Source organism: Callithrix jacchus, chromosome 6, assembly GCF_049354715.1.
Source record: "Callithrix jacchus isolate 240 chromosome 6, calJac240_pri, whole genome shotgun sequence".
NCBI lineage: Eukaryota > Metazoa > Chordata > Mammalia > Primates > Cebidae > Callithrix > Callithrix jacchus.
Window position 1 is genome coordinate 128123833 of NC_133507.1, and position 13962 is coordinate 128137794.

General features: G+C 38.9%; 1 protein-coding gene across 4 annotated transcripts in view; it reads right to left on the minus strand.

The window, feature by feature from the left end:
* DYTN (dystrotelin) overlaps positions 1–13962 on the minus strand; it is a 69564-nt gene that overhangs the window by 53857 nt on the left and 1745 nt on the right. For 3 of the 4 annotated variants that reach the window (XM_035305452.3, XM_035305450.3, XM_035305453.3), the window contains exons 2-5: positions 6875–6949; positions 3690–3891; positions 1870–1955; positions 598–698 (exon numbers count right to left, since the gene is read on the minus strand). In XM_035305452.3, the coding sequence (XP_035161343.3) occupies positions 598–698; positions 1870–1955; positions 3690–3891; positions 6875–6949 (464 nt within the window). Of the gene's footprint in view, positions 1–597; positions 699–1869; positions 2013–3689; positions 3892–6874; positions 6950–13962 lie in introns of those variants that run through there. The other variant, XM_078328303.1, reaches the window with a different exon arrangement.

A 13962-nucleotide genomic window follows, 5' to 3' on the forward strand; every position in this document is an offset into this window, starting at 1 on the left:
GGAAGTCAAGGAAGCTTTGAGCAAGGAGGTGACAAATGATTGAGTAATACTGAAAGATGAGTAGTGTTTGTCAAGTGAAAGGAAAGGCAATGGCCTTGTAGATAGATGGAAATGCAGAAGTCAGGCATGGAGAACTCGGTGCAGGTCAGGCACAGTATTTTAACATGTAGGAGTGAAAAAGGTATAAGGAGTGTAAGGAAAATTATACACTTTGGAATAAGCAAAAGAGACCTCTGGATACGTTTTCAGTGGTGATTATCTGTACCTATAGAGAAATACATCATCGTCTTTGCCAGGCTATCTTACAACTCTATAGAGAGTAAACGAACAGTAAACTTACAGCAATGCAAATAATTCTTACCTATAGGCTCCAATAACTTTAGCCTCATGAGTGTGAGTATAACTCATAACCTTCTACTCACAACCTTATGAGTGTAAGTTAAGTTATACTCAAGTAACAGCAGTGGCTATGGAGGAGGGAGCTTGCCTGGGATCAATATAAAGGTAAAATGGACACTGGAGACATCAGATTCTTTAATAATAAATGTGGCTAATTAACTGAAACAAAAGTACAGTTCTTAAGCATTAGGGATTTACCTGCTGCAGATCTGTTAGTAGTTTTCTCAAAACTCTTCGAGTCATGCGTGCCCCAGAATCATAACCTCCCCTGCTATTTTCTGCATAGAGCTGAAAAAGAGCTAGACATGTAGGAGGAAAAATCTTTAAATTGAATACTTGCAATGTATCTTTGAAGAGTACTTGCTTTGAGGTAACAGTCTCTTTGTGGCTCCAAAGGGAAAGAGAAGGGAAAGTTACGTTCTTGATTATTGGCTCACTATTTTGAAGGCCTTCCAAACTATGTTTTTTATAATAACCATAATTTGATAACTAACGAAAAACCATTCACATTTCAACCCCTTGATCATTCAGTGCATCTATGATGAAGATCATGAGGTTGGTAAAAGGAAATGTGAGGATCCTCCCTGTCTTCAAACCAATAATTATTATGGGTGTCTAGATAATCCCTAAATAAATAAATACCAAGAACAACCAAGGGCCAGACGCGGTGGCTCACGCCTATAATCCCAGCACTTTGGGAGGCCGAGGCGGGTGGATCATGAGGTCAAAGAAATTGAGACCGGCCGGGCGCGGTGGCTCAAGCCTGTAATCCCAGCACTTTGGGAGGCCGAGGGGGGTGGATCACGAGGTCAAGAGATCGAGCCCATCCTGGCCAACATGGTGAAACCCCGTCTCTACTAAAAATACAAAAAATTAGCTGGGCATGGTGGCGCGTGCCTGTAATCCCAGCTACTCAGGAGGCTGAGGCAGGAGAATTGCCTGAACCCAGGAGGCAGAGGTTGCGATGAGCCGAGATCGCGCCATTGCACACCAGCCTGGGTAACAAGAGCGAAACTCCATCACACACACACAAAAAAGAGAGATTGAGACCATCCTGGTCAACATGGTGAAACCCCGTCTCTACTAAAAATACAAAAATTAGCTGGGCATGGTGGCGCACGCCTGTAGTCCCAGCTACTCGGGAGGCTGAGGCAGGAGAATTGCTTGAACCCAGGAGGCGAAGGTTGCGATGAGCCGAGATTGCGCCATTGCACTCCAGCCTGGGTAACAAGAGCAAAACTCCGTCTCAAAAAAAAAAAAAAAAAAAAAAGAACAACCAAGAAACAATTAGGAAGTGTAAATTTCAAAAAAATTCCAAATTCTTCAAATCTTAAATATTTTTCTTCAATAAACACACAAGTCATGCTGAATACATGCTGAAAAAGAAGGCCTTGTGGCGGGGACATAGATTACAGGTTGGGGATTTGAAGCTCACTGAACTTTGGACACGCGTAGTCCTCTGTGTGTTACCTCGGTATTTTGTAAGAGGGCTGTCTCCTGAGAGGGTTATTAGGGCAGCGGCCGCAGGCATAAGCTGGAGAAAACCTGTTTCTGTGCTGCACGGTGACAAAATACAGAGACAAGAATGAAAAGGTCAGCAGTACCTTCGGTGTCATGGATTATAAAAACCATAACTACTAATGGGCATTGCTGATATGGTGTTATAAGTTCTAGCTTTTCATGGCCTCTTATCCTACACCTAGAATTCAGCAGAACAGAGCACTGAATTAACATATTTCACCCGTCATTTATTTGTTCATTCAGTCATTCCAAAATTTGTATTGGATGCCTCCTCTGTGCTAAACCCTGTGCCAGGCACCAGGGATGTAGGGGTATACCCTGTCTTCGTTGAGCAGGTAGCATCACTTCCTCAGGCCTCAGTTGCCTGGAAACCAAGCAACAGAGACAAGGGAGGACCAAAAGGCAGCAAAGGAGCAAATATTTATGCAAGAGAAAAAGCTAGTTCACAAGCTCTCAGAGCCTAATCATCCTTGCCCACTTGCTGTCTAGTTTACAAACCTACTAAACAATTTATCGAAGGCAGTGAGATTGTTGGAGACAGGCACAGATAATAGAAATGACAATCAGGCTGGACGTGGTAGCTCATGCCTGAAATCTAAGCACTTTGGGAAGCTGAGGAAGGCAGATCACTTGAGGTTGAGAGATCGAGACCATCCTGGCCAACATGGTGAAACCCCTGTCTCTACTAAAAATACAAAAATTCACGGGTCTGATTTCATGTGCCTGTAATCCCAGCTGCTCAGGAGGTTGAGGCAGGAGAATTGCTTGAACCCACAAGGCAGAGGTTGCAGTGAGCCGAAATCACAGCCACTGCACTCTAGCCTGGCAGCACAGCGAGATAACGTCTCAAAAAAAAGAAAGAAAAGAAATGACAGTCAAAACTTAATGTTTATGGAAGGTGAAATGAAAAAATAACTTGAGAATGGGTTTATATATTGTTTGGGCAGTTAAAAAAAATTAAAAAGAAAACTAGAAAAGAAAATAACCATAAGGAATTTGCCCAGTGGTTAAAATGGTGCTTGCCTCTGGGAGGCAGGCTGATGGGTAACAATGTATTTCTTTTTCTTTACTTTTTTCCTCTACTTTTCCAAATGTTTTGAATTCACTATGATTTTTGTAAAGTTTATTCTAAAGGAAAAAGTCCACTGAGTTGAGGATACGTAAGGTAAACCAAACTGAGGAGGGGGCAGAGGAACTGAAATCTTACAGTTTAAAAAACACACCCACCCCTACCACACACTAGCAGAACTATTGACTTGAAAGCATATGTAATTGGCCCTTTGACATAGTCTAAACTGGTTTATAGGTTACCCATCCATGCACAGGATTTTCAAACTTATTCTAGCGAAAAAAAAAAAAGAAAGAAAGAAAGAAAGAAAGAAAGAAAGAAAGAAAGAAAGAATTGATTATCATTTACAAAGAAATAAGCAAAGAAGCTAGCAGTAGTAACAAGAGCAGAGTGTCGTTTCTCGCATATGTATAGAATCATAAACGCCCTAGCAAGAGGTGTGTATGCTTCTCTAGAGTAGGAATGAATTTGTATAAAGGAAAGAATAATGTGGCATTTCCCCCCCTTTTTGCTATCCACGGGTCATTTATATTCGTAAAACTGAATAGGCATTTACTCCTGTGTTCCACTCCTGAGGAATAAATTTGTGAAAAAGAAACAAAGGCTTCTTATATGCCAAACCTCAAGCAAATATTAGACAGCATCAAATGGCAAATGACCACTGGCCACTAACGTCACAGCGCGACGTCCACACCCTCACCTGTTGTATATTGTTGTGAGAAGGCTCAGAGTGAGTTCCGAAGCTCTGGGATGTACCTGTCCGGGGTTTTCCTCCCTGGCCTTCTGAAACAGCTCTTGGAGTGCCTGAGAAAGCTGCTGCACAGAAAGGGAACACTTGCGAGCTTCCCAGAAACTTGGATGCAGTAGGACCTGCTGAATCAGGGAGCTGTCAATCAAGTCCACTGTAGGAAGCAAATGAAGAATTGAGCCTTATTTTCTGATGGGAACAAAAGGCTTCAAATGAAGCAAATGTCACTTAGTGTTTTATAATTAAGACTGCCTTTTTATAGTAGTTATTTTCTTTTATGGGGAATGAAGTATGACCATTATTTGGACATATATTCCTTGTGTACAATTCAGGCGTTACTATTCTAGCTATCCATTTGATTTTGGAAAAGTGCATCTGTTAGTAAAGCATAGTTATAACATTATTACCACTACAGTTTCTAGTATGTTGTGTTACAGAAAGAAGTTAAAAAGGGAAGTGAGAAATGAAAAATAAGCTTTCCAAGAAAGTTATGACACTGTGGTAAAAAGTTGGGGAAAACATTTTTATACTCTTCATTAAGTGGATTGAATAAATTTACCTTTCATGTTTAAATACAGTTTTTCTTGCCTGCAGCCCAGCATCAGAAGCAATATGGTGTGTTAAAAAGCAATTGCCATAGTTAAATAAAAAACAGTGATCTTTGTAAAAGAGCAGTTACTCTTCTATAAAGATCTTTAGGCTAAAGAGTCTGAGAATTTAGCAACTTAGTAATATCACTTTTTAAAAGCTTGGTCCCATTGGCATTATAATCTAGAGAGGACACTTAATAAAACTAGAGCTGCTTACAAAAAATGATGCTTTATTTCTTATACTGAATATTTTTTAACCACCTTCTCCTAAAATTTTTACAAGGCAATGAATAGAAACAAGAATGTAATAGAGGTAACCCCATAGCTTCTTGCAGAGAGAGGATGACAGACAAAATTAATAAACAGCCACTTGCACCATCTGAGAGGTGAGGATGTCAAGAATGCCAAGAGCTCCTGGCATTTAAAACTCTTCAGCCTGTGAAACCATAAAACCCTGGGTTTCTCTCTACTTCATAAATCAACCTCAGATAAGAAATCTAGCAAGTATAATAAAAATTTTTATTTGTTCTCTGATATTGCTTTTAAGGAGAGAGCCTAAGGAACAGCGGAGCAAGTTTCAGGGATGTGACTTAAATAAGAACCTGGCTGCAGGTGGTGAAGGCTGTAAACTATTTTATCATTAAAACCTGTCACCTCGGCCACACATTCTGAACACAGGCCGATTTCATCTCCTGCTGAGAGTCTATATTACACCAAACCAGATAATAGCAGTGTCCATTAATCTCACCACAAGATTTGTACAGCGATGTGTTCCAGATCTTGCTATTTGGAGCTTGTTATGCTTTATCTCAGTGTTTGGGACTTTTCTGTTTTAAATTTTTGTTTGGTTATCTTTTCTCGGTGACATTTTTCAACCATGGATTTTGTGTATTGTTAATGTTTCCCATGAGTATTATTTATATTCACTGTTCCTGATGCCAGAGATAACAAAAAGTTCAAAAATGTGCATCCTCAAATTACACTCTGGTACATACTTAGGCATTCATCATGGGAACATGGGAAAAATAGCTGATAACTTTCTTTAATGGGAGAAATTCTCCAGCAAAATAGCATCATTGGGAGTAAATTTTTAGCCTTTCATTTGTTCCTGGAATAATAAATAATACAATGCTTATACGTGAGTTTATCTAGAGAAGTAAGCTACATAAAATTGTTTTTAAAACCAAAAATTTATTTTTCAAAGCAACCTGATACAGAAACATGGTATGAGGCTGGGTATGGTGGCTGACACCTATAATCCTGTCACTTTGGGAGGCCAAAGTGGATGGATCAGTTAAGCTCAGGAGTTCAAGACCAGCCTCGGCAACATGGCGAAACCCTGTCTCTACTAAAAATAGAAAAAATTGTCAGGGTGTGGTGGCTCGCACCTGTGGTCCCAGCTACTAGGGAGGTTGAGATGGCAGGATGGTTTCAGCCTTCAGCCTGGGAGGCAGATGTTGCAGTGAGCTGAGATCCCACCACTGCACTCCAGCCTGGGTGACAAAGTGAGACCCCAACTCACACACATACACACACACAAGGAAACACAGTATGGAAAATAGAGAAGGATGGAGTTGTTCCTATTGAGGATATGGTCTTTGAATCTTCCCGCCTTGCCTGCACCTCCTCTTCCGACCTGGCTAACTCCTTTGTGCTCTACCCTACATCCACATATACTTTGTGAAACCCAATTTGAAAACCACTGCCCTATATAACTTTTTAGGCAGGAGGAAAAATATTTTAAAATGTCAGCCTTCAATAGAAATGTCATATATATAACATAACTTCTTTTAGATCTGATATGATAAATTTCAGAAATCATTTTACATGAAGTGATTTTTCTTTAGTGCAATGAGAAATCAATAACTTTAGATATGCTTAATATCTGGTGTTTTTCATAGCTCAGACCCAGTTTATTTCACCTTGGAAATTTTTCACAGAATAAATGTTTTTACCATACTTTGCCTAGATAACAGTATGAGAAAAGAAAAGAAAACCATACATTCAATCAGATATAAATTTAATGCAAAAGGCACAGTTCTCAGGGAACTCTTGAGATTGTTAAAATTCACTGACCTTGGGTTATTTATTCATTTGCACCTACTTTTACATGTTCATATATAGATTATAGGTACAACCTGAAAACACAAATCTTAGGTGGTAGATGAAATTTTATATTCTTAAACTTAAATCTATGGGTACAGATTTGAAATTACTTTTTTCTGTAATTTTATTTTGTGTCCATATTGGTATCCTGAAAAGAAAACCAAAAACATTTTCTAGAAGAAACCAAGTGGAAAAAATATTTTAAAAATTAAAAGTCCACAATTATTTTCTATCACTCATCAAAAAACTATACATGGTTTGAATGCACATGATGTCTTTCCATCCCTCCATCTTCTCTGTCACGAATGAGCTAAATGCACAAGTCCAGACTTCCAGAATCCAGCAGTCAGCTGCATGGAGGAGTGTTTGTTTTCTCTGTGAATTTTACATCACACATCAAGCTCAGATTATTTCAAACATTTCAGGAGAGCCTATACTTACATTGGCACAGAGTTTGCACTGATCGTAATTTGAAGGCTGTTCTATAAATGGAATTCTCAATACTATTAAGAGCATCTGTAAAGAAAACATAAAATATTATGAATAAAGTACTGTCTCGTTATATAAATCCCACATCCTGGAAGGAAATCCTAGAGATCATGTAACCTTACTTTATTTTGCACGTGAGGAAATTAAGGTTTAGAGTTCCCTTTTTCTTTCTGTAAATAAATAATAATAGATTATTCTAGGGCTACAGGTGAACCAAGTTTACCTTCTCAGTCCACCAAAATGTGAGGAATACTCCATCTGTCAACTTGTTATATAAAATGTCAATGGCCTTTGAAATAAACAGGATTAAAAAAAACTATGTAGAATATAAATTCAAGTTTGCAAATACATTCTAGTTATATGTGAACACATGTATTTATGCATAAATGAAAAAGACCCCAAAACTATCCATCTACTCTTACCTTTAGCCAATATTTATTGAGCCCTTCTGTATGGCCCTGGCATGATTCTAGGCCTCTTGAAATATAGCATTCAGCCAAACAGATGAAGTTGGCCACTCTCGTGAAGCTTAACTTCTAGTACCATCTACCAAAAATTGTTAACAGTGAATATCTTTGGGTGCTTGAATTATTAGTGTTCATGGTTATTTTCTCGCTACTCAATATTACCTAAGTTTTCTATAAAAATTATGTTATTTTTATAATCATAAAAATAATTATTAATATACCTTCTTTAGAGAATTGCAACCACCAATAGCAGCGCAACAGTAGCGAGCATTCCTGAATGCTTCTAGGCACTGAGTGTGCGTTTGCCCATTTCACAGTGCAGGGGAGAGTAGCATGCTCTGGAGCCAGCCATACTTCGTTCTATTCCTTTTTCCTTAAAACTAGTTACTTTTGATCTTCAGTTTCTTCATCAAGATAAATGGGAATTATAATACATTCCTCAAAGGGTATTTGCACATTTTAAATAAGAAAATGTAGGCAATATATTTCCTAAATTATCTTACTTCCCTTAAGGACCCATGATTTTAAATTTTTTCCATTGATCCTCCAAATCTGATTTTTTTTAACTTAAGAGACTATTACAACATTACAACAGAGCTTTTCATTGCTTAAGACTGAAATGATCAGTCTTCATATCTAGAAAAAACAAAAACTACACAGTAGATCTCCCCATTTAGTGATATAATCTTTAATGCTATTCAATAAAGCTATATAAGATCATACACATTAATAGCTTGGTTTGTTTTAGGCAGTTAAAATGACCTGTTCTAATCTATTATTATTGGTATAAAGCAGTGGACCTTAAAGTATGGCTCCTGGACCAGCAGTAGCAGCAACATCGCCTGGGAACTTGGGAGAAAAACCATTTCTAACAAAACTCTAAGAAGTCTTCGATGCTAGGATCTAGGGGTGAGAATCTAGGGGGCAACCTGAGTCTTAGCAGGCCCAGGGGTAAATCTGATGCAAAGGAAAGTTTGAAAACTACGGATATAAAGGGAATTTATTGCTTCTGCTTTTTATGACTAGTTTGATTATTGGAGGTCTTTGTGACAGCAGTTTCAGTGGAGTCATGGGGGGTCAAGATCAAATTGCAGAGGAGTGAGCACTGAGTATAAGGTGAGGAGAAACATAAAACCAGACAACTTTTTCAAGATTTTTAATGTGAAGGGAAGACAAGAGAGCCACAGCTAGAACAACACATAAAATCAAAATTGGTTTTCAAAGGCAGGGGCGATTCCAGAATCCACCCAGCATCTATTTTTTTTTCTTCAGGTGAACCACCTTCCCTAATCTGAGTCCATGAAATTTCAGTAGTGTCAACTGCAACTCTCCCACTTCCATGGAGGCAAGTGGCCAAGGCCCGGCCCATTAGTGAGAGCACCATCACACTCTCCAGAGGGGGGCCCATACCAAAGTCAGGCAAGTAATGGGCCAATGAAACTGGGTTCAAGGACTCTTGGTTCAAGTTATCAGGGAAGCAGATTTTTTTTCTGGACTTGAATTTGGAATTGTAGATTGGAGCAGCAATCACTCTCTTGTCAGGTTGTGTAGCTTGAGAATGAAATCAATGCACAAGGGTGAGCAGAGATAAACTTAGGGATGGAGAGAAATCACTTCCTGGTGACAATGTCCCAGCCCAGGAAAGCTAGTCCTGCCGAGGGTTATTTGATTTATTTTCATTTGTTTTAATTGACAAATATTGCATATATTTATTGTGTACAACATGCTTTAAAATATATATGACTTGTGGAATGGCTACATCGAACTAATTAACATATACATTATCTCACATATTTATTTTTGGTGGTAAGAATCCTTAAAATCTATTCTCTTAGCAATTTTCAAGATATAATACATTGTTATTAACTATAGTCACCATGCTGTACAGTAGATCTCTTGATTGGGTTATTAATTTTATGAGGTAACAGCGTTTTTGAGGCAAATTTTCTGCCGCAATCACTGAAATATGGCTAACTGCTCCAATCGCTGCAGTAGAGAGAGGGAGGAAAACGTACAGGCGAAGGAATAAGCTTTGGTAAGAAGCCATCTCTTATTCCCTGAGAGGAAGCATAAAAGAAGATGATGATAGGGCTGGGGAAATGGCCTGAAAGCTTCTGTTTTCTTTGTAAAGTTGAGGGCATGTTCATGCACTTAGAGTTAGGAGGAGGTGGTGGAGTAGAAAACTTGAGGAATGGTGAAGATTTGGACTGGTTATAGTGAAGAGTGAAAGAAGAAACCAGTCATAAACTTTGGAAAAGAACTGCCAAGCCCCAGTGCATCTCCAGTATTTCCTGTGATAACAAGTTCCAATTAAACAGGGTTTACACCCAGAACCGCTCATGCTGAGGCAAGGATTTCACACACAAGCAAGTTCTGAGGCCAAGACTTCCTTGTACTTATGAGGCCCAGAGGAAGAAGCCTTGAGGAAAATGAAGCAACTTTCAAATGTAATGTCAGCTTATTCACAAAAAACTCAGGCAATGAGGAGTTAGGCTGTGCTGGGGAGTTTTGTGACTAGAAACACAGCCGGGTCTCCAGTCTTGGAACAGGCCCTGAGCAAAAACGAAACAAGCAACTGCTTGGTGTCTTTCTTTGATTCGAACTTACGTGGCAAGACAATTTGCTGGTGACATTCAGTTTTGTCTTGTTCTTGCAGCAAGGGGAGAATTTAAAGAATGGAAAGGCAATGTGCCTGTGCCCATCCTGTAAGTCTAAGCTGTTTTCACTCCTTTGGGACATCTCACAGTGTCTTTGTGTTTAAGTGCCACTGTTGAAATCAAGTCAACTCAGGCCTTTTTATGAAAGTGTGGACAGGCCCATGAAAGAATTAATCTGGAATTTTTCTGGAGGTGGGGAGAGGCAGATGCCTGGATGGGAAGTTGGAAGATGTCTTACTGGGGGGTGTTTCCAGGGCTGCCCTTACTAGCAGACCCCTGAGTGGAGGAGTGGCTGCATGGTATAGCCAGGGAGATCAGCTACAGGTGTGACAAGGACTTCTGTGTCCGGTCTTGACATGGAGTCCCATGTCTTCAAGTGGAACTCAAAGCCAGAAGCAGAGAGCATCACAAGTGGTGGTCACAGTGGACTTCAGTCAGGGCCTTGACCAGAGATTCAAGGTAGCAGCCTTAGAGCTTTCTGTTTATCTCCCAGGGATGGTTCCCTCCCAAACTTAACTCAGCCTAAATTTTGTATCAAGGCACAGAGACTTGATTTTGATATGAGAAATGATGTTTCTTGCCCTTGAGTGTTGTGGGGTAAAGTCCTAGCTGTTACACATAAGATACTGAGTACTAAGCACTCTGTAGAGCCACAGAGGGGGTTACAGCGCTGAACCAGGACAGAGCCATCCTGAAGGAGTACAAGCATGCTACAGGCCTCTCTCTGAATGTATACTGATCAACAATCAGCATATGATCATGATTTGATTTAAAAATGTTTAGTTTTCAGACAAGATGCCAATGTTAGAGAATGGGAGATGTCAGAAACACCTCTGTCCTATGTCTGGAGAAGGGAAACAAATTGAGAGTAGGCATAATAGGGTGGAAATAATTTACAACAGTGTAATGCCCAACATTTCTTTCCTCTGGAAATTGGCCAGTGTTTGTGCCCTGGTTCCTCTCAGATTCACCAAGCAGATACAGAGAATCAGCAAACAAGCGGCCTCTGCAAGTTCCCAGATGCTGCAGTTGGTGGAGGAGTGACTCTGTAGCTGCTCTACCATCTGGCCATCACTCTCCTGTCAAGTTCTGCTTTGCAGCATCATCTGATGAAGCTATACAGCATAACATGGCAAGCTGTGATATAGTGCAATGTGGAAAATGAATGAGTAGTCCAGGTGATCCAACACCAGACCCATTTTCTCAAGGCTAACTTTTACACTTTTTTCTGATGATGAAAAAAAAAAATCAAGAGAAGAAGAAATTACCAAATGTATCATGCCCAAAGCTACGAACAATGTAGTTTTAGAAGCTTAAAGAAATAGTAACAGAAGCTACATGTGTTCTTGTTCATGGAAGTAATATGATTGAGAAGTACCTTTTGATCAGGATTCTTGGTTTTGCTTAGCCACATCAATATATTTATTTTCCACAGATACTAAGGTGGATGTAATACAATTCTTTTAAATGTCCATAATCTAGTTTGATGATCCAAAATAGATGCTTAGCGTGGTCCTAGGGAGCAGTATCAGATCACCTGGGAACCTATTAGAAATGCACATTCCAGACTCTTCTCCAGACCCACTGAATCACAAACCTAGCAGCATATTAACAAACCTTCTGGGTGATTCTGATGCATGCGAATTTTGCAACACACTGCTTTAGAAAAAGAAAATTGCGAGTTGAATGGACTCTCTGCTGCTTTGTGTGAAGTGTATTAATATGAGAGTCCATATTTGGAAAACACAAAGGTATTGGAATCATTTATAATGTTGTTTTAGATAAAGAACTCAGGATCATACACAATTTCATATCAAACAAGTAAGATAACAATGTAGGTTCTGGTAAGCAGAATAAAGCTGCAAATAGATCCAGCAATAGAAATGCCACAGATCAGTTCTCGGTCTAACTTGGCACTCAGTGACGTTAGAAGAAAAGGGAACAAGTTTCTCCATATCCATTTATCAAATTTTCATATGGTGACAGCTGTGAGACCTTTCTCCCAACTTTGGAACCACACAGTACTGTGAAGTTACCCATGACATTAAAATACATATGATCATGTCATTTTAATAGTAAACTATGAATATAAGTAAAACTAAAATAATAGTTTTGTATATTTGAATAGCAATTACAATGCAATTATGTTGACATTAAGACTTTCATTAGATTATTTTTGGTGCTTTCGAGACAATAGACCAAGTACTCTTCAGTACAAGGTGGCTTTCTGTTTAGAAAAGAGAGAAAGCCACTTTAATCAAATAACAGTTTCTTTTTCAGCCAGAAAATTGCCAAATGTTTACTCTTTTTCAAATGAGAGGTCTGAAAATATAACATCTGTGTCTAATTTTTCTGTTTGCAATCTATACTCAGAAACTTGACAATAATACTCACCTTGTTTATCTGGATCCATTTCACAAATTGCCTGGAATGACAGATGGCAAGTGGGTCCCTGTAACTAGAGATGAGCCAGTATTTTAAGCAGAAGGTTTTGCAGCAGAGGAATCAGGCCAGGGGAACAAAAAGGCCACCAAACAAATCATTGCAGTCACCTGTGGGATGTGACTGCAAGGTGTTCAGGAGAGTGAAATATCTTGGAAGGAAAAAAACGAAAAAACAAAAAAAAACGAGAAACGTAGAGGTAGAGGCTCCCGATACTGGCCACGCTTCTCAGAAAACTGAGAACAGCTCCTGAAACTAATACTGTGATGACTTAGAGCCTTTGAGGCATTATAATTTTAAGAGTGGACTGTATTCTTACTTTCAGACGGTATCAATTTACTTGAATTTTAAGAACAAACTTTGAAGCTCTCAATACTTAAATTTTTAATGACACTATGCTAAATAATTCTACATATTAAATTTCTAACCAAAGCTTTCAATTTGTCACGTATATGCAGATATGTATACAGAGGATTCTGTTAATAGTTTATTTTTAAAAGTAGTCAATTAGCTACCTTTGTTAATTGTTTCATGTTGCAACTATTGTTCAAGCAACACAGAAACACACACACATGAGGGATTTGTGGAAAATGTATATTATGAAGAAACTAGGCAAGGATTTCAAAAATTTTTTTGTACCGAAATAAACTCACACTAACATGTTGAAGCATGTCTGAACAGGATTTGGTCTGAAGCAGTAAGAAGGATATCAGTTTGAAAATAGCCATTAGAGCAACATGAATTCTACTAAAATGGAAGCAAAAGCAAACAGCAAATGTATGGTGAAGCGTGGGTAGAAGAATAGTGAAATCATTGATGCTTTTCAAAAAGTTTATGGGGAAAATGCCCCAAATAAGTCAGTAGTTTACACCAAGGAATACTATGCAGCTATATAAAGAACAAGATCATGTCCTTTGCAGGGACATGGGTGAAGCTGGAAGCCCTTATCCTCAGCAAATTAATGCAGGAACATAAAACAAAGAATGCATGTTTTCACTTATGAGTGGGAGCTGAATAATGAGAACACATGGACACAAGGAGGAGAACAACACACAGTGGGGTCTGTTGGTGCCGGAAGAGGGAGAGCATCAGGATAAATAGCTTATGCATGCAGGGCTTAACACCCAGGTGATAGACTGATAGGCGCAGCAAACCACCATGGCACCTTTACCTGTGTAACAAACCTGCACTTCCTACACATGTATCCCAGTACTTAAAGTAAAATTACATTGAAAAAAAAGAAAAAAGCAATCAGTAGTTTGCAGAGGTATAACTCGTTTTGAGAAGGGATGAGATGATGTGGAAGATGAAGCCCATAGCAACACATTATCCACATGAATTTTCAAGGAAAAAAATGAACTTTTTTCTTTAAAAAAAGTGAATGCTGTAATTGAAGAGGAAAAACAATTAATAAAAGAAACAATAGCCAACTCCATAGATAGCTCAACTGACTGACCTTACACAATTCTAACTG